The sequence below is a fragment of the Squalius cephalus genome, assembly GCF_949319135.1.
Source record: "Squalius cephalus genome assembly, chromosome: 5".
NCBI lineage: Eukaryota > Metazoa > Chordata > Actinopteri > Cypriniformes > Leuciscidae > Squalius > Squalius cephalus.
Window position 1 is genome coordinate 1,120,370 of NC_137126.1, and position 20,859 is coordinate 1,141,228.

General features: G+C 40.6%; 1 protein-coding gene across 1 annotated transcript in view; it reads right to left on the minus strand.

Moving 5' to 3' along the window:
- Positions 1-20,859, minus strand: part of nup214 (nucleoporin 214) — a 94,183-nt gene that overhangs the window by 66,876 nt on the left and 6,448 nt on the right. Inside the window, exons 4-14 of the mRNA XM_079872171.1 lie at positions 18,034-18,235; positions 17,323-17,393; positions 14,086-14,149; positions 12,963-13,066; positions 8,765-8,871; positions 8,603-8,669; positions 8,337-8,463; positions 6,617-6,775; positions 4,359-5,118; positions 3,640-3,773; positions 950-1,017 (exon numbers count right to left, since the gene is read on the minus strand). Of these exons, the coding sequence (XP_079728297.1) occupies positions 950-1,017; positions 3,640-3,773; positions 4,359-5,118; positions 6,617-6,775; positions 8,337-8,463; positions 8,603-8,669; positions 8,765-8,871; positions 12,963-13,066; positions 14,086-14,149; positions 17,323-17,393; positions 18,034-18,235 (1,863 nt within the window). The remainder of the gene's footprint in view (positions 1-949; positions 1,018-3,639; positions 3,774-4,358; positions 5,119-6,616; positions 6,776-8,336; positions 8,464-8,602; positions 8,670-8,764; positions 8,872-12,962; positions 13,067-14,085; positions 14,150-17,322; positions 17,394-18,033; positions 18,236-20,859) is intronic.

The window sequence follows — 20,859 nt, forward strand, 5'->3', positions numbered from 1 at the left end:
GTTGCCATGCGGTCACTACGGTGTTCTGAGTGAACGTGAAAACACATGTGCAACAGTGTATTGGATCCGTGCGTCAGGTCTTAAAGTGACAGTAGCCTAATAAACCTGCTGCCGTCTGTGTCATTAATGTTAATCAAACTACAAAAGAGAGAGAAAATCACTCACTGCTCTCGACTGAATGACTTCTTGTGGCTTTAATAACAATCAGTGTATGTTTAATTAATGCAGTGAAGACTATGCAGTTTTATTTTTACCAGTGCTGGGCAACGATTAATCGCATCCAAAATAAGTTTGTGTTTGCACAATATATGTGTGTGTGCTGTGTATAACTATTCTTTATATGTAAATACACATATGCATGTATATATTTAAGAAATGCATGTATATACGGTATATATACCCACATTCATATATTTATACATAATTTATTTATAAATATTTTATATATAAATAACACATTTTTCTTAAACATATACAACATGCATATGTGTGTATTTATATATACAGTACACACACATATATATTATGTAAACACAAACTTATTTGGGATGCGATTAATCGCTGCCCAGCACTAATTTTTACATAGACCTACTGTTGCAGAAAAATTGAAAGCCGTTTATTACATTTGTTTCTCAGCCTATATTGAATTTATCTAAGTGTTTGTAATTTGCCATCTCTTAGTACTAAATTGAGTTCTGTTTCGCTGCTTATTGTGCTTTAACAGTCAAACACACAAAACAATGTCAAAATGCCGGTCTTGGCGAGTATCCACGTAAACACAGTCAGTTATGTTTTAACGTAACCAGTTGAGAAAGAAAACGCACGTGTAACAGTATATTGGATCCGTGCGTCAGGTCTTAAAGTGACAGTAGCCTAATAAACCTGCTGCCAAATCATGAGATGACATTAAGAACCACTAGCCGCAGTCAAGGCCTGTCTGGTGCTGTACCTGCGCAGGAGTGGCGACTGAGGCTGGCTTCTGCAGAGCGGCTGGAGGAGCGGCGCTGCGGGACAACACTGAAACACAACATCATCATCAGCATCATCATCATCATCATTAGGGCTGGGGAAAAAAATATAGATTTCTCGATTTTAATCGATTCTTAAATCCCAAGAATCGATTAGTCGTCCTGTTTTCAGTTGATGAATGAATGGAACATTGTTGCGCGCATCCCATCCAATAAATCACAATAATCTTTGTGCTTTGTTATTATTGATATGAAACAAAGTCTCAGATTTCAAATTATGTCCATTTTCTTACGAAATTCAAAAACATAAATAGCGTTTTGTCGCTGTGGTGTGAGATCGCTCTGGCTCAGCTCTAGAGGAGCACATGATCTCCTCCTCCGCCTTAATAACACCAGTTACAGAATGAGCATCTGAAGGTGTGTTAAAAGATAGAGTACAACTTATCGAAGTCCGTATCATGTGACATGGAGTCGCTCAATCAGTGTTTCAACCGTGGAAAGACGTCAGTAAAACAGCTTGTAAACAATGTCATGTAACGTCACATTTACCTCAGAAAAACCACATCCAGTGACCATAAACTCGTCAGTCAGCGAGAACAATTAACTCTAGAGGAGCATTTTGCTAAATATATGCACCATATTACATATTCATTATCATTTTTAATGTTCTTACATTTTTAATGCATGTTTGAATAAATCTGGCAGGTTTTTATGACAGCCACCATTTAAAATGTTTATATTTCATATAACTTTATTATTATAAAAATAAATAAAAGTGTAACTGAAGTGTTTGTAAACAAATCAGTTATTTTTTACCTTCAGTATTATAGTAGGCTAATGAAGCCTATAGGCTACCACTGACTCCCATAGTTAACAGCATTAGTTAGAGATTTGTTTTCCTTGAGAAAATTTGCCATGTATTGAACCTGATATCCAAAATAATCAATACTGAATCGAAATCGAATTGCAAGCTTGTGAATCGTAATCTAATCAAATTGTGAAATTTGTGTCAATACCCAGCCCTAATCATCATCATCATCATCATCATCATCAGATATAATGGCTCAAGGTGCCTCATTTATGAAGACATTCACAGAATGATCCAACATGTGAAAGTATGACAAGTTCGTTTAAAGGATTTTTTTTAAATGCTCATATGCATAAAAACGTTAAAAAAATGCTAAATGCATCACACTTTATTAACAGTTTACCTTAAATTCAAGCACAAAGCGCATCATATCCAGCTCAAGGAAATGTAAATCATCAGTTTTCTATGTGAATATATAGTAAAGTGTAATTTATTCCTGTGATCAAAGCTGAATGTTCAGCATCATTACTCCAGTCTTCAGAGTCACATGATCCTTCACAAATCACTCTAATATGAGGATTTGCATTCCCATTCAAACGTTAATAATTAAAAAAGAAAATTAATAGTTTTATTCAGCAAGGATGCATTCATTGATCAACAGTAGAGACATTGATAATGAAACAAAAGATTATATTCCATGTTGTTCTTTTGGACTTTCTATTCATCAAAGAATCCTGACAAATAAAATGTATCAGATTCCACAAAAACATATGAACTGTTTTCAACACTGATAATAATCATAAATGCTTCTTGAGCATCAGATCCTCATATTAGAGTGATTTCTGAAGGATCATGTGACACTGAAGACTGGAGTAATGATGCTGAACATTCAGAGTTTATCACAGGAATATAGTTCATTATATAGAAAACTATTATTCTAAAGTGTAATAATATTTCACAATATTACTGTATTTTTCATCGATTAAATCATTTACAGATATATATTTTCCAGGAAATCATATATATTAATTTCAGTGACAATTATCACAAAACAAGTGCTCATTTGTCTATACAATAATAATAATAATAATAATAATAATAATAATAATAATAATAATAATGCATACTGTGCATGTCTATTTATCATTGCATCTTAATAAACAGTGTCAGATTATTTTAATTTCTGGTATATGTGAGCACAAAGAGCTTGAACATGCTCTTCACATTGCACATTTATTTTTTAAATAACAGTATTATTTAGACATTTTATGTGCACTATTATTTAACTATTTATGTCCTAATTTATTACTAATTATTGCACTGTTTTTATTCTTGCATTGTCTATTCTAGTTTTTTATTACTATCATGCTATTTATTGAGGTAGCTGCTTAGACACACACCCTAGGACCTTAGGGTTCGTACAGATACGGTAAAAAGAAATTCCAGGACTTTCAAGGACTTTAAGCACTAATTTTTTGGTTTTCAAGGACTATAATCCTAGGACTACAAATTTATATTAAATACAAATTTCATTATTTGTGTTTTTTCGGAAAAAATCTATTTCATATATATTGTATTTAAATAATTAAAGCACTTGTCAAGCACCTCTTCATAAATATGGCTGTTTTCAAGGGTTTTCCAGGATCTTAAACATCAAAAAGTCAAATTCAAGTAGTTTAAGCAGCTTGTACGAACCCTGTTAGTATTTCGTTTTGTTCCTTCATGTAACAATGTGTCTGGAATGACAATAAAAGACCCTTGAACATCAGTTTGTCTCTTCATAGATCCCGATGTGTTTTGATGGATTTAAAGCCGATCATACTTGTGTTTAATAAACGAGGAGCTGGGAATGTGAGTGTGTACCTGCAGGAACGGTTGGTTTGAGTGCGGGTCCCGTCGGACCGATGACCTCCACGGCTGTGGGTTTGGGCGTCGAGGTCAAAGAGAACGGCTGGGCAGGAGTCGGGACCGACGTCATGGTGTCCACCGCCGAAAACCTGCCGCAAAACACGCCAAATGCTCATTTAATCATTCAGGATTATCCAGGAAATTAAATATTGAGATCAGGCCAAGCAGCAACCTTCAGTCTCTCTCTCGAAACCAACACTGAAGAGACTTAAACGGCAGTTCATCCACTGGCCACTAGAGGCCGGCTGCAGACGAGGGTCATTACCCATAATCCCTCATGTTGAAATGCCCAACTTTACAGCAGAAAAACATGTTTACAGTCTGGTGCAAAAAGTGTTTGTCTATATCGCTAATTCTGCCCTTCATGACGACTGTGAGGGGGGTGAATTATTTTATAACTCTGTTTAAATGATATTAAGCCTTAAAGATGTGCATAATTAAGGGCGTGGCCACTTGAGTGACAGGTGGATTGCCGCTGATGTCACTACTAGCCGTTTGTCTGGTGTCTGTTAGCATCACGTCACCTCAGCTAATCCGCCTCGCTGCACATGCTCGTTTATCCGGGAGTGACGCGCGGCCAAGATGGCGACGGCCGGCTCCGCCCACTGCTCTTCAGAAACACTACGGGTGACGTCACACACACTACGAACATACTTTATGGATCAGGCACTCACCTGTCGGTGAGGTTCATCCTGACGGCAGGCGTTGCAGGCTCCGCCGGGGCTTTGGGGCCGCTGATGATGGGAGAAACAGCGGGAAGATGCTGAGGTGGAGCGGAGGAAGAGAAGGAGAAGGCAGAAGCGTCGGAGGAGGAGGAGGAGGGGGGTTTGGGAGCAGTAAAGGAGAAACCAGCCGAGCTGGAGCCGAGAGAGAAGCCTGAGGGAGCGGCGGATCCCATAGGAGGAAGAGAGAACGAGAAACCTGAAGAGGTTGGATAAGGGGGCGGGGCTGAAGAGGCTGGGGGCGGGGCTGTGAAGGCTGGGGGCGGGGCTGTGAAAGATGATGAGGCTGCTGGGGGCGGGGCTGTGAAGGATGATGAGGCTGTGAAGGATGATGAGGCTGGGGGTGGGGCTGTGAAGGATGATGAGGCTGGGGGCGGGGCTGTAAAAGATGATGAGGCTGGGGGCGGGGCTGTGAAAGATGATGGGGCTGTGAAAGATGAGGCTGGGGGCGGGGCTGTGAAAGATGAGGCTGGGGGCGGGGCTGTGAAGGTTGATGAGGCTGGGGGCGGGGCTGTGAAAGATGATGAGGCTGCGGGGGGCGGGGCTGTGAAGGCTGGGGGCGGGGCTGTGAAGGATGAGGCTGGGGCTGTAAATGCTGGGGGCGGGGCTGTGAATGATAATGAGGCTGGGGGCGGGGCTGTGCCAGGTGGTGCGGAGAACGATGGGAAGATGGTGGATGGAGCAGAAACGGGAGCAGCAGAGGAAACCGACTCTGAAACAAAAGATATAAAAGAGTTTTAAAGTGTTACAACTGAAATAAATCAATCAACATTAGGGCTGTCAAATAAAAATTTTAATTTCGAATATTCTTTGAATGAAAAAATAAAAATAAAAACGTGCATTCGAATGTTTGGTGTGTCGAGAGGCGCGCGAGACATAATGACGTAACCGACGCGGCGTGTTTTTGTTAGCTTATCCAGGTGTGGCTGCGTTGTTAATATGAAAAAATGGCGGGAAAAGGCTCTTCCTGCTGACGAAAAAAAAGATCAAGTTGAGCGTCTGGTGTTTTTGACCAACAATATGTAGATGTAGTGAGTAGAAGTGGATTGTTTTCCATTTAAAAATTTGAATTTAGCTTTTCAGCCATTTTGACAGCCCTAATCAACATCAGAGCAGCCTGTAGGTTTGATTCAGAGCTCAGTAAAGGCGCTGATATACTTCAAACGAACGAACTGGTGTGAAGTCATTCAGAACAAAATCAGGCCAAGACGAAGTTTGGAAAAGTTCGCTCCAGCTGGGAAACACCTCTGAACTACTATCGAGCGCAACAGTCGGTTCTGGAAGTAAAAACTCCATTCATTTTCTCAATAAGGAAATTAATTTTTAACAAACGCTTAAAGGTCGACGGCCCTACTGTGAGCTACGACGACGTCAATCGACGGCATACGCTTTTGTTCAAGTCATCAGCCTGCTTTGTTTTAACTTCTGTTTAAGATAATCATGTTTAACACCTGATTTCATGGTGAAAAACTACATTACCCATGAGGCTGTACAAAAATTCCGTCAATCAGAGCATTTCTGCGAGCAAATCGCACCAAAACAGCTTGAAACTGTGTAATAGAGATTGTGTGAGTCCGATTTTTATAAACTTCTTAGTTTGAAATCAAAGTTTGTAATGTGATTCTCCTTGAAGCTGGTTGCTTTGGTTCAAAAATTATGATTTAACTAAGACAATTGGAAAAAATACTTCCGAAATCAATGCAGCTGAAAAAAAAAAGTGGGCGGGCACTAACGCACTATTGGTCCACGTGCCGATTACATAAGTGGGTGTGGCTCTGAAGCTCCGCCTTTTTTAACTGACTTAAACTGCAGTTCATCCACTGGCCACTAGAGGCCGGCTGCAGACAAGACTCAATCCCATAAACCCTCATGTTAAAATGCCCAACTTTACAGCAGAAAAACACGTTTACAGTCTGGTGCAGAAAGTGGTTTTGGTCTATATCTCTAATTTTGCCCTTCATGACGACTGTGAGGGGGGTGAATGTTTTTATAACTCATCCGTTTAAATTATATTAAGACTTAAAGTCACTACGGGTGATGTCACACACACTACGAACATACTTTTTCACAGTCTATGATATTTAAATGTGGACTTCGTCGGGATATCGCAGCAAAGGTATTTCACACAAGCTTCACCCCTAAGTGGAGAACGAGAAAGCTTTGTCGTGAGTATATCAGGCCTTCAGCGAGTGGTGTGTCGGAGGTCTTACGGGCGGCAGGCGCTCTCTCTCCGTCCTCGGGCAGCGGGGCCGCAGACACGCTCAGCTGTTTCGCCCCGGCGTTGAGGTTCAGCAAAGAGAACGGACACAGAACTCCATCTGTAGACAGCAGCATCAGCGTCGGTGCCGGAGGCAAGCGCTTCTCATCCGCTGAGGACCACAGGAACAAAACATTTTACAACAGACAAACCAGAACCGGTGACAACACTAAAGGGGCTTTCGCACCGGATAGCTCTAGGATCGAGCCTCCAGGATGTTTCCCAGAGAACTAAAGGTTCCCTTAGGAAGGTTTCCTGGTTGCGTTCGCAGCGCCAGTAGGAACTCTGAAGTGACGAAAGACACGCCTGTTGTTGGGACTTTTATTTTGACGGCGCTGAGAACACAGTGCTCGCATTCTCCGTGTTCATTAGTGTACGATCTGTCTGACAGTCTAATGCGTTATTATATAGAAGTGTTATACACTGAAAGTAGACAGTGATGAAGAGTTATTAGCGTATGTGTGTGTGTGATGTCCAGTGTTGCTGAGCAGAAACACATGATCATGATTCTCTTGTTCTCCTCAAAGTTGTGTTGGGTTTTCTCCTCAGCGTAAAGATAAAGGTTGAGAGGTTCATCTATCTCTGTTTTACATGTTCGTAGAGTTAGTAAATATATAGGCTATAATCTGTGTGTTTACACAGCCTTTATAATAATGGCGTGTGCTGGTGTTTCACATGCGTTCGGCCAATCAGAGAACACTAACGTCACTGTAGATCCTATGGCGCTGGTTTAGACCGACTCTGAAGTAGAAGTAAATTAGTTCCTCCAAAGGAGTTTCTAGAACTAAAATAGTTCCTACTTCCTGCGGTCCGAACGCACCAAAATCCGGGAACTTCCACCAATAGTTGTAGGAACGATGAGAAGGCTCCTCCGGTGCGAAAGCCCCTAATGTTTAAAACGATTCAGTTCAAAATCGAGAATCGAGAATCAAATTTCACTTCGATATATGTTTTTATTTAAAATCTATGATCAAATCTATGCATATATCAAATTGAAATTTGATTCAAAATCGAGAACCGAACAGCAGATGCTGGTAGTCCCAGTCGAGTGGGAGTTATTTAGTTTAAATTATACACGCCTCACAACTGCGCTAATTTAATCTATTATATCGATTTTTTAAACCCCCAAACAGGGCATCAACAGTTGATGAAAAGCTAATTCATTAAACTGAAAGTAACATTAGAATAAACAAATGTGGCTGCACAATTAATGTTAGTTTGCAAATAAAAAGAATAGTTAAATGCTTATGTGCATACAAACACATTTCCCTCTTTTGAACAATTAAACGAAATAAAACTGGGTTACACTTTATTTTAAAGTTTCATTGTTAAAGTGTAATTATATATTTAAGTACTGAGTAATAATAAGCAACTACATGTACTTACTCTAGGGTTAGGGTTTGTTTGAGGGTTAGTTGCATGTAATTATGCATAATTTACTGTTATTACTATGGTAAGTACATGTAACAAGGACACTGTAAAATAAAGTATAATCTAAAAATTAATATATCTGATAAAATCATGACTGAGATCAACGGCATGAAGGGCGGCTCTGCATGTTCTCAGAGCGGTTTGGGTCACAGTAAATGTCTCTCCAACTCGTGCATGTCGGAGCGCAAACACAGAGAAACACGTCATGCAAGTCGACGGGCATCACTCCCAGGAGCTCTTACACAGCTGGATGTCCTCCTGGCTGGTGTAGTCGATGGCCACGCCCACAGGGAGTGTGTCCTCGTTGTTCTCGGTGACGGGAAGCTCCGCTCGGCTGGCGTCTTCCAGCAACCACAGCTCCCAGTTCACCTGCACACACACACACATCACATCACATGACAAAAATGGGAAAAAGCACATCTTGTGTTTTTTGCCTCATGTTTTCATGCCAATTTAAGACTTTAAGTTATGACAGTTTAATAAGCCGTCTTTTGGGGTGTGTGTTTACCTTGTCCTCTTGCTTGGCGATGATGCTAACTTCAATAGCAGCGGCGGACGCGGCCAACACCAGATCCCTGCGCAGGACAAATCAGTTTCATTCATCGACTCCAGTGACGTGTGTGACATAACTGGTGTGTGTGACAGCTCGTGTGTGTGTGCCCAGCCTCACCAGTCCTCGATGTGGCACAGGTAGTAGTGATGCTGCCTCTCGGTGCAGGTGCCGTACACCAGATCGTTGAAGTTCAGATAGCGCTCGCCTCTCTTCTCGTCCTTTTTCTGACACACACACACACATCAGCATGGTCATTTCTAGGGGTGTGCATTGCAATATTGACAAAAAATTATATCTCCATATTTTTAGACGCGTGTGTTTCTTGCTCTGGTCCCTTTGCAGGTTTATGACTGTCGTGAACAGCTGACTCTTCATGTTTATGATATTCTTCATATTCTCAGTTTGCAGCAGTGACAGAAATCATCTTTTCCAATAAGATTAAATAGATTTTTTACCTTTAATGCGCATTTTTTCCTTTATAAAGCTATTTTTTAACCTAATTAAATGCATGCATCACTTTTTGCTGTCAAATTCTTACCTTAAATCAAATTCTATTAGAATAAGACGACACAAAAGGGCTGTTAACGATCAAATGAAATCAGTATTAACAAAACTGATCTTTGCAATGGAAACACAGAAGCTGCATCTGAAGTTTAGATGCTTTTACACAGACGGTGTATTGCAGATCAGAGGGACATGGATGTGTTTAACCTGCTGTTACACATGCTGAAATAATGTTTTGATGTTTTATACATAAAAGTTGAACATTGATATTAGAAAAAAAAATTAAAATGAAGAGACTTTAAATGTGAAATTAAAACCGCCAGTAGGTGGCAGCAAGTTCCCGTAAACGAGCGAGTCGTTGAGATTCAACCGATTCATTCAAACGGCTGATTCATTCAGGAACGAAGCATTTGACTGTCTTAATGAGCGAGTCATTGAATCATTCGTTCAAACGATCCGTTCATTCAGTAATGAAACACCATCATGTGTCGCTCAGAGACGCAAAACGGTCCTGTGTCTTTGATGGAAATTTTCGTTGGCGAAATGGAGCCAAAACAGGCAATATTGTGTCACTTAATATTAATATATTGAACTGTTGTATAAAATCAATATCACATCTGTAATCATGCTGATAAAACAGCACTCATCATGTGATATTGATTAACTATATTAAATGATATAAATATAGAAGACATACAGAGGTATTTTTCCCATTATCTTGAATATTGAGGGCATTATAAATGCATTTTAATAAACTAAATCACGAAAGATGTCGAAAGATGTGCTTTTGTAAAGTTAGGGACAAACTCAGATAATGTCAGATCGCACATCGTTAAAGGAGTAGTTCCCTTTCAAATGTAAATTAGCCCATGATTTACTCTTCCTCAACTCATCCTAGGTGTGTATGACACTCTTCTTCCAGACGAACACAATCAGAGTTATATTATAAATGTCCTGGCTCTTCCCAGCTTTATAAATGGGAGTGAATTGCAAACAACAGATTGAAGCTCAAAAACATCCATCCGTCATGAACGAGCTGCACAGGCTCCGGGGTTAATCAAGGCCTTCTGAAGTGAAGCGGTGAGTTTGTGTAAGACAAATATTCATATTTAAAACTTTATAAAGTAAAATAACCAGCTTCCGGCCAAACGAACATACGGGTTCCACTTAAACGCACAGTATGGCATTTTTCACCACTAGGGGTCGCTAGCCTCTTACAATAACAAAGGCGTAGTTTGATGACGCAACATTTGCTAAGAATTATGGATCTTGTAATAATGTTTATGGATGAGTAAATACATCGATGCTTTTATCTTGACTGTGATATGAAGCAGTTCGGGATTGCTAAGAGACAGCTACAGCTCCACACGCGACGTGAGTCCCACGGATATAAAAGGAATATGGACATTTCATTCTACCGAACTACACGCGAGTGCAGAATGACTACTCAATAGGGATGAACGATATTCTGTTTTAACATCGACATCGCGATGTGCGAATGAGCGATAGTCACATCGCCGGAACATGCGATGTGAAGGGTAACGTTAGTACCATAGAACGGTAGCACACAGTAAACACGAGTTTGTTGTATGGCTTGTTGCTGGGGTGACATACGCGTTCCGCGTGCCTGCACAGTGATTGGTTCTCTGTGCCGCGCTCACCGCTCACAGCCAACATTCACTGGCAATCCTATAGCTGAAAATGCGCGACGAAGAGGATCCGCCGCAAAAAAGTCAAAATCAGCTATTTAGGACTACTAGCCTATTTCGTCTACAAAAAGGAGGATGTTGACCAAAAAGAGGTAGGCTACTTTGCTGAAGTATTATAAAGTTGTGGATGGTTGTCTTTTTTAAAAAAAGTCGTTCATTTTTCGTGTCGCATTTATGAGGAAAAAACAATGTTACGTGACATTACGGACGCGACCGTTATGAAAACCGCACTAAAAGACTGCTTTAAAACTTTAACAGAGACCTCAAACAGAAATCACAAAGCCTTTCTTTAAAACGAATTTCGTTTTGTATTAATTGTATCTTAATTTTAATCAGTATTTCATTATACAATTTCCTGGATTTAGCCTAATAAATAAAAATTAAATATAGCAGCCAGCGCCTGAACTGGAGATTAAGCTATCATCCATGAACCGAAACTAAGCATAAAAGGTAGCCTACTCGCCTCACACACCTAAAAATAATAATAATAATAGTAAAAAAAAGAAAGAAATATAACTATTATGTACAGAAATCTCTACTTTTAATCAGAACCATTAAAAAAAAAAAAATCTGTATGAAAAGTGCATTTCTCCCGAACACTGCTGCGAAGATCGCGAGTCAGTATTGTCAACAGAAAACACTTGTTTATTTATGTTTATTAATAATGTCTCATTGTAATATTTTACATATTATTAATCATTACTTTTGCTGGTTCTAGGTGCCGTTTACATGAACGCGTCACTGAATCAGCACAGAAAACAATTTTTCGGGTCCAAGAACGTTAGGTCCTGTGTAGAACGTTCACCGAATTCTGAGAGAAATATGATTCTGGAATAAAATATTAAGTGGCCTTTTTGTTACTTGTAATGAAGCTTGCTTATAGTGAAATTATTAATAACATGGAATGGTAATTATTGACTTTAGCCTGGATTGATGGCTCGCAATATCGCGATATATATCGTTGCCAAAAAAAATATCGCAATGTAATTTTTTTCCAATATCGTGCAGCCCTACTACTCACAGGTCAGTTTATGAGACAAATTAAACTTGTGAGGTAACGCAGCGCTGTTTCACTTGGTCTAACATTACACTATCACACTAAACTGCATTTCAATGTGTTGAAATTAATGTGTTAGTTTGTCTATATGAGACTAGCAGTGAGCTAGATCAACATTAGAATAACATACAGATCATATTCTAACATTTTATCATTGTTGAACTATATAACATTGATTAATTTTATGTAAATGTGCTCACCTGTTTAATAAAGTACATGTAGGAGCGGTCGAAGTCTCGGACGTGGAGCTCTCGTTTATATACGGTCTATGGGAGCTCTCGGCATCTCGAAAACACCGCGCTGATATTGATCCTCGTTTTAGTTCTCCTTTTTTATCCAAAGTCTGCTTGCCATGGTCCGTAATGTTTGAACGTAACAACAACAGCGTGCAAATAGACATTACGAACTACACAGTTGTCCACGTCTGTCGCCTTGGTTACTATCAGAGGGCTCTGGTTGCTATGGCAGCACGAGCGGAAACCAGGGACAACGCGGATATGACGCCATTGACGGCGACAAAACAGAAATAAAGAAACGGGACGTGTCTTCGAATTAAATTACAAATTTCTCCTGGTTTGAAAGTTTGAAAGGAAACAGTCGGGATAATGTAAGTACACAACTAAAAAAAATATATAACATAGATATAGTGATTTTTGCTATTTTTAAAGCAAAAAAGTTACATATTGTGCCTTTAAGTCTAAAGCACAACTTATGCGAGTAATGCGACTGCTGATATTTACGCTACGCTTCAAACTGTTGGTTGCAATTCAGTGCCATTATAAAGCTGTGAAGAGCCAGGACATTTATAATATAACTCTGAATGTGTTCGTCTGATAGAAGAGTGTCACACACACCTAGGAAGAGGAAGAAGAAGAGCTTGAGGGAGAGTAAATCATGAGCTTATTTTCATTTTAAAGTGAACTACTCCTTTAAAACAAAAATCACGATGTTATCACAGACGATTATATCGCACACCCCATGCCGTGTCTGAAAGCTGTTGCAGTGTGTGTGTGTGTGTGTGTGTGTGTGTGAGACAGTAACTCACGGGTAAGGACACCACCACGAGCTCGGGCGGCGTCTCCAGAGAGCCGTCAGCCGCTGCGTACGCCACCGCGAAGTTAAACGTGCTCAGCCACAACACGTCCAGCACTGCGACACACAGGCAGAGGAGATGAGCGAGGATCGGCAGTGAAGGATTAGTTATCGCTAATGTGTTGCTGTATCAAAAAAGCTTGATGATTAATGTTTGAAAATGATCTAAAGCAGTGCAATTGTACTTTTGTACTGTAAAATGTTACAACAGCAATACTTCTTATTGTGTTCAATATTTGTATTTATTAGTAACAGTTTAGTATTTATAATAATAATACTAATAATACTAATGATAATAATTATTAATATATGATAATTGAAATGCAGTTCGATTATTTCCCCAAATCATGATGCCCAATATGGAAGGCAAAAATGAAACAAAACAAATCAATTAAATGATAAAAATGAAAACTAAAACCAGATTAACCATTTCATTAAAGAAACCCGTATGCGAAATATGAGACAAAATTGAGAATGAAATTAAATGATTTCATTTTCACGGTGACAGTGCATCACCCCTGTCAAATTGAAAAATAAAATGCAATTGGTGATTTCACGTTTCATTTTCATTACAATCTTGATGCAAGACTGCCAATATTAAAATGCAAAGGCAAACGTGAAACAGAAACTGCAAATACAGTTTTTACACAGCTCTTTATTAACGCTCACGCAATAATACAAAGTCAAATGTAAAGTTTAGTTGTCATTTTATTTCCTCTTTTATTTCACAGTTTTAGTTTTCATTTTCAAAGACAACCTGTATGCAAATTCTATGTTAATGAGTGTGTGAGTGTGTGTGTGTGTGTGTGGGGGGGGGGGGGGGGGGGGAGAGATTATTCAAGTAATGGTGCTACAGACAAGTAATGGACCTAACCCTCATTCACACGGGGCGTCGACGACGACGCTTTACGGAAGGCGTGTCTCTAGCACCATTACTTGAATAAGCCCCACCCACTCATTAACATAGAATTTGCATACATAGAAAATGCCTTCCATAGCCAAATGATGTTCACAACATTTTCATCACACAATTCACAGATGCTGTAGAGAAGGACAGTGAGTCTGAGCTGTCGTACCTTTGACGGGATGATCCTGGCTGTAGAAGCTGGGACACGGGATCACCTTTTTAGCCTGTAAGGTCTGAGACACACACACACACACGGGAGACACGGGATTAAAGCCCGTTCACACCAATGATAACCAGGGGCCCGTTCTTCGTACGTTGCTTAAAACATCCGAGATCAAATGAGACATCCAAGATGATATCATCGTGCTAATCATGATCTGGCTAACTCGGTTCTTCGAACACACTTGCCGGATATGATTAGTATCGCTGGATTGAGTTATCTGAGATAATTGCGCGTTCATGAGCTGGTTAAAAGGGGATATGTATGGATAGTAGAAACATTGATCAGCAACGCTGTTATTGGCTGCTCAGCGTGGCCAAAGAGCGCGCTCAGTTTTTCTCCTCAGCAGAGCAAGAACTAATAGTCGAAGTTTATTCGGAATTTTAATGTTTAATCAAAACGCCAGGGAACACCTCAAAGTCTGCAAGAGCCAGGAGAGAGGGCTGGCAAAAAGTAGCAGACAATTTAAATCCGTTAGAAGTGGCCATGTTAGATGTTTTTATCACTTATTAGCCTGTATTTTTGTATTTTAATAATTGCATAATTACTTTGTTCATTGTAATGTCAGAGTCGCCACACTAGAACATGGGAACAAATAAAAGTGAAGTACAAAAATATTCTACATAATGGTAATTTTTAGTTATATAGTCTCTTTTATAAAAGGCACTGTTAAATAAATGCTTGTCTGATTATAAAAGCAACCAAGAAAAAGGCTGAGAAAAAAAAGAGAAAAGATCTTAGTAGCCTACACTGTAAAATCATTTTTGCGGCATTAAATTAAGGCAGAGATCGCGCTTATCAAACAATATCTTTAGGATTTTTTAAACTCAAATTACAGATATAAAGCATCAAAAATACAACTTACAACGTATTTAATAATATATTAAATACTAAGTTTATAATGGCTATTATTGTTCAATAAATAATATTTTATATTATAATGTTGGTGTACTTTGCATTGAGAAAAGGATTAGTGGGGGTTTATAACACTTATTGATATTTAGTATATCTTATACTTGTTTATCAGTATTAGTGTTAAAAATAAAATTTAATTAAAATTAATTATATTTCGTATATATTGTATATAAATAAGTAAAGCACTTTTGAAGTACCTCTTCATAAATATGGCTGTTTTCAAGGGTTACATTTCAAAAAGTCAAAGTCAATACTTTAAGCAGCGAGTGTATGAACCCTGCAATAACAACCATGTTTTCCAGCTGATGAACGATCAGCCAATCAGAACTAGGGCTGAAACGATGCATCGAGTTACTCGATTTACTCGATTACAAAAATTCCTCGAGGCAAAAACTCTGCCTCGAAGCCTCGTTAAATTCCTTCACTGTAAAAAATGAATCATGAGTCTTGTAATTTTCATTCAAAAAATTGAGGTGATATGTAAATTTTATTAAGAAAATTGTGGTTCAGTGTTTTATTGAAAATATTGAGAACATTTCACTAATAACACCAAGAGATGCATTTTCCTATTTTTTTTTAAGGAAACACAATTTTAAGGCTTGAATTGAGGAACTGATAAACCTCATAAAATTAAGGAAAAGGGGCCTATTTATTTTAAGAGAATTAGCTCATTTATGCGGTTTTATTTAGAGACACCATTGTGTGTTCCCAGCATGCTTTGCACATGGCTGGAAATGGAGAGTAAATCTTGAAATTAAGTGTTATTTCATGTGTTTTTGAGTAAAGGGAAACATCTGTTAATGTTTAATGTTCAGGTATGTTTGACATTTGAAAGAGTTTCTATTATGTTAAAGTTTTGATCGTTACCATTGTGCAGAAGGGTAGGGCTTATGGTTAGGCTGTGAATAACTGCAATTTTTAAATATTCTGAAGCATATTGTTACATACATGTAGCAATAACTCTGCTAATGATAGTGCAGTAACAAGTTTGATTCTGTGCTGTCCTAGCAGCATACAGTCTTATTATAAAACAATATATCTCATAGTTAAATATAAACAGGTCATATCCATTCGCTTGACTTAAAAAATGCTTCAAATAAAAAAGCACATTTCACTAAATTCATTATGTCATAGACTAAATAAATTAGGGCATTTTACATGATTTATTCAGGTAGATTCTATGAATGGAATCAAGCTTTAACTACTCAAAAATAGTATGTGTAATATTGTTACCATAATAAAAAGTAAATAGCAGTAACATTTTTTACAGTGTATGACGCGCATATACGCGCAGGGATCTGATTGTTTCACACAGACCGTTGTTCGGTGTTCAGGAAGCACACCATAGCGCGTGATATATTTTGAATTTAGTTGGCGGAGAGTAAAGATAAACGCAGAGAATGTTATTGTAAAGATAAACGCAGAGATTTTGTCGTCTTCGTCCCGTCGTAAATTTTTAAAAACGAAATTATAGGCTTAAGTGCAGGGTCTGAAAGTTGGTCGTTTTGTCGCTATGGTTACACACACACACACCTTTGGCGGTGCGTTCAGTCATCTGTCAGTTGTGCAGTTACCCAAAATCTCCTGAATGAAGTTAAAACCCATCATGTCACTGAAATGTGTTTTTTAAATCAAGTGATCAAAGCTACACTATGTGTAGGTGTCTCCAACGAACGCAATTTGAAGTTAAATTGCAGTTAAATGCAATCCTTTTTTTGTATTAAGAAGACAAAACTAAGGCCAAATGGCCTTTACTATTTAAGTTTGTATTCATAGTTTTACATGTTATACATGTTTTACAGTAAGTTGACTTAACTGTATTGTTATATAATTGTTGGCACTGGCACTTATAAACACTAAATGGGTAAAAATTGCAATAAATAGGCTTAGTTTTGGAGCCAAATGTTGGAGTTGGAATAAATACCTATTTTTTTTTTTTGAGAAATAAAAGCCAAATGCTTCATTTTACAGCCACATCATTTTCGTTTTGCATTATTTGTTTTGGTTGTTTAAAAACGCACAAAAAAAATGAAACGCACAAAAAAAATGATCCGATTAATCGATCGATTAAGTGCTAGATTAATCGATTACAAAAAGAATCGATGGCTGCAGCCCTAATCAGAACACATCCTGCTTTAAAGAGCGCAAGCATCTAAAGCGATCTTATAATAAACAGAACGATGTTGTGTGTCGGTGTGGACGCTGATATAGTTATCGGTCCTGGAGTGAACGGCCTGATGACGAGTGAGCATCTGTGCATCATGAACTCACAGGGGTGAACTGAACCACGGTGGCGTCCTGTTTCCCAGCAGACACTTGCTTTCCTTTGGGACTCCAGCAAACTGCAGTGCGAGAGAGAGAGAGAGAGAGAGAGAGAGAGAGAGAGAGAGAGAGAGAGAGAGAGAGAGAGATCATTAATTAATAAAATTAAAGGACTTTAAGCTCTACTTTATTTGGTGTTCAAGGACAATCAGAGATCGCACTCATCAAACAATGTCTTTATTATCTTTCAAATTCTCAAAAAGTAAACCGATAAATAAAAATATACGGTAACATTTTACAATAAGGTTCATTAGTTAACATGAACTATTCTTCTTCAGCATTTATTAATCTTAGTTAATATCGATTTCCACATTTACTAATACGTTATTAAAATCAAAGGTTGTATTAGTTCATGCGCTGTGAACATGAACAAACAATGAACAGCTGGATTTTTATTAACTAACATTAACAAAGATTAATAAATACTGTAACACATGTATTGCTCATTGTTAGTTCATGTTAGTTAATACATTAATGTTAACTAATGAACCTTATTGTAAAGTGTTACCAAATATACTAATAAAACAAAATGGTACAGATAAACCAGTGAAAGGACACTATGACAAAGATATCACTTTATTCAAACTGATTATGATGGATAGATGTACTTTTATGGACTAGCTTGGAGGAGCCAGGACATGTTTGTAGTGAAACACTGACCGGAGGTGATTCCCGTGGAGGCCGGGAGTTGAGCGAACACACTGACGGAGTCCTGCACGTCCAGCACCATCATGCTGCCATCGGACACACACACGGCCAGACGGGCCGGGTCCACCGGACTCCACTTCAGATCCTGGACCAGCGAGTCTCGAGAGGACGCGGGTCTGAAGGAGGTGAAGGGACGCTTCTCCTGTCGGTCCTGCTGCAGCACACACACACACACACACACACACACACACACACACACACACACACACCCTATTAATTTATTCTGGTGGTCATTTTTTGACAGCATCTTTTTTCTGTTTCTGTTAAATTTTGCATCATTTTGATGAAGTAATTATTTTTTTCTCGGTCTGAAAGGACATCATACATCGCAGAGATTATTATTCAGCATTATGACATGGAAATATTCATGAAGACATTAAGAATAAACACAAACTAAACAAAGAGCTGTGAGACCAGGACACCAGTAAAACACAGTACAAGCAGTGTGTGTGAGGAGAGGTGTGTGTGTGAGGAGAGGTGTGTGTGAGGAGAGGTGTGTGTGAGGAGAGGTGTGTGTGTGAGGAGAGGTGTGTGTGAGGAGAGGTGTGTGTGTGAGGAGAGGTGTGTGTGTGAGGAGAGGTGTGTGTGAGGAGAGGTGTGTGTGAGGAGAGGTGTGTGTGAGGAGAGGTGTGTGTGAGGAGAGGTGTGTGTGAGGAGAGGTGTGTGTGAGGAGAGGTGTGTGTGAGGAGAGGTGTGTGAGGAGAGGTGTGTGTGAGGAGAGGTGTGTGTGAGGAGAGGTGTGTGTGAGGAGAGGTGTGTGTGAGGAGAGGTGTGTGTGAGGAGAGGTGTGTGTGAGGAGAGGTGTGTGTGAGGAGAGGTGTGTGTGAGGAGAGGTGTGTGTGGAGAGGTGTGTGTGAGGAGAGGTGTGTGAGGAGAGGTGTGTGAGGAGAGGTGTGTGAGGAGAGGTGTGTGAGGAGAGGTGTGTGTGGAGAGGTGTGTGTGGAGAGGTGTGTGTGAGGAGAGGTGTGTGTGAGGAGAGGTGTGTGTGAGGAGAGGTGTGTGAGGAGAGGTGTGTGTGAGGAGAGGTGTGTGTGAGGAGAGGTGTGTGTGAGGAGAGGTGTGTGAGGAGAGGTGTGTGTGAGGAGAGGTGTGTGTGAGGAGAGGTGTGTGTGTGAGGAGAGGTGTGTGTGTGAGGAGAGGTGTGTGTGTGAGGAGAGGTGTGTGTGTGAGGAGAGGTGTGTGTGAGGAGAGGTGTGTGTGAGGAGAGGTGTGTGTGAGGAGAGGTGTGTGTGAGGAGAGGTGTGTGTGAGGAGAGGTGTGTGTGAGGAGAGGTGTGTGAGGAGAGGTGTGTGTGGAGAGGTGTGTGTGTGGAGAGGTGTGTGTGAGGAGAGGTGTGTGTGGAGAGGTGTGTGTGGAGAGGTGTGTGTGGAGAGGTGTGTGTGAGGAGAGGTGTGTGTGAGGAGAGGTGTGTGTGAGGAGAGGTGTGTGTGAGGAGAGGTGTGTGTGAGGAGAGGTGTGTGTGAGGAGAGGTGTGTGAGGAGAGGTGTGTGTGAGGAGAGGTGTGTGTGAGGAGAGGTGTGTGTGAGGAGAGGTGTGTGGAGAGGTGTGTGGAGAGGTGTGTGTGAGGAGAGGTGTGTGTGAGGAGAGGTGTGTGAGGAGAGGTGTGTGTGGAGAGGTGTGTGTGGAGAGGTGTGTGTGAGGAGAGGTGTGTGTGAGGAGAGGTGTGTGAGGAGAGGTGTGTGAGGAGAGGTGTGTGAGGAGAGGTGTGTGTGTGAGGAGAGGTGTGTGTGTGTGAGGAGAGGTGTGTGTGGAGAGGTGTGTGTGGAGAGGTGTGTGTGGAGAGGTGTGTGTGAGGAGAGGTGTGTGTGAGGAGAGGTGTGTGTGAGGAGAGGTGTGTGTGAGGAGAGGTGTGTGTGAGGAGAGGTGTGTGTGAGGAGAGGTGTGTGTGAGGAGAGGTGTGTGTGAGGAGAGGTGTGTGAGGAGAGGTGTGTGAGGAGAGGTGTGTGAGGAGAGGTGTGTGAGGAGAGGTGTGTGTGGAGAGGTGTGTGAGGAGAGGTGTGTGTGAGGAGAGGTGTGTGTGAGGAGAGGTGTGTGAGGAGAGGTGTGTGAGGAGAGGTGTGTGTGGAGAGGTGTGTGTGGAGAGGTGTGTGTGAGGAGAGGTGTGTGTGGAGAGGTGTGTGTGGAGAGGTGTGTGAGGAGAGGTGTGTGTGAGGAGAGGTGTGTGTGAGGAGAGGTGTGTGTGAGGAGAGGTGTGTGAGGAGAGGTGTGTGTGAGGAGAGGTGTGTGTGAGGAGAGGTGTGTGTGAGGAGAGGTGTGTGTGAGGAGAGGTGTGTGTGAGGAGAGGTGTGTGTGAGGAGAGGTGTGTGTGAGGAGAGGTGTGTGTGAGGAGAGGTGTGTGTGAGGAGAGGTGTGTGAGGAGAGGTGTGTGAGGAGAGGTGTGTGAGGAGAGGTGTGTGTGAGGAGAGGTGTGTGTGTGGAGAGGTGTGTGTGAGGAGAGGTGTGTGTGAGGAGAGGTGTGTGTGAGGAGAGGTGTGTGTGAGGAGAGGTGTGTGAGGAGAGGTGTGTGAGGAGAGGTGTGTGAGGAGAGGTGTGTGTGAGGAGAGGTGTGTGTGTGGAGAGGTGTGTGTGAGGAGAGGTGTGTGTGAGGAGAGGTGTGTGTGAGGAGAGGTGTGTGAGGAGAGGTGTGTGAGGAGAGGTGTGTGAGGAGAGGTGTGTGTGGAGAGGTGTGTGTGGAGAGGTGTGTGTGAGGAGAGGTGTGTGTGAGGAGAGGTGTGTGAGGAGAGGTGTGTGAGGAGAGGTGTGTGTGGAGAGGTGTGTGTGTGGAGAGGTGTGTGAGGA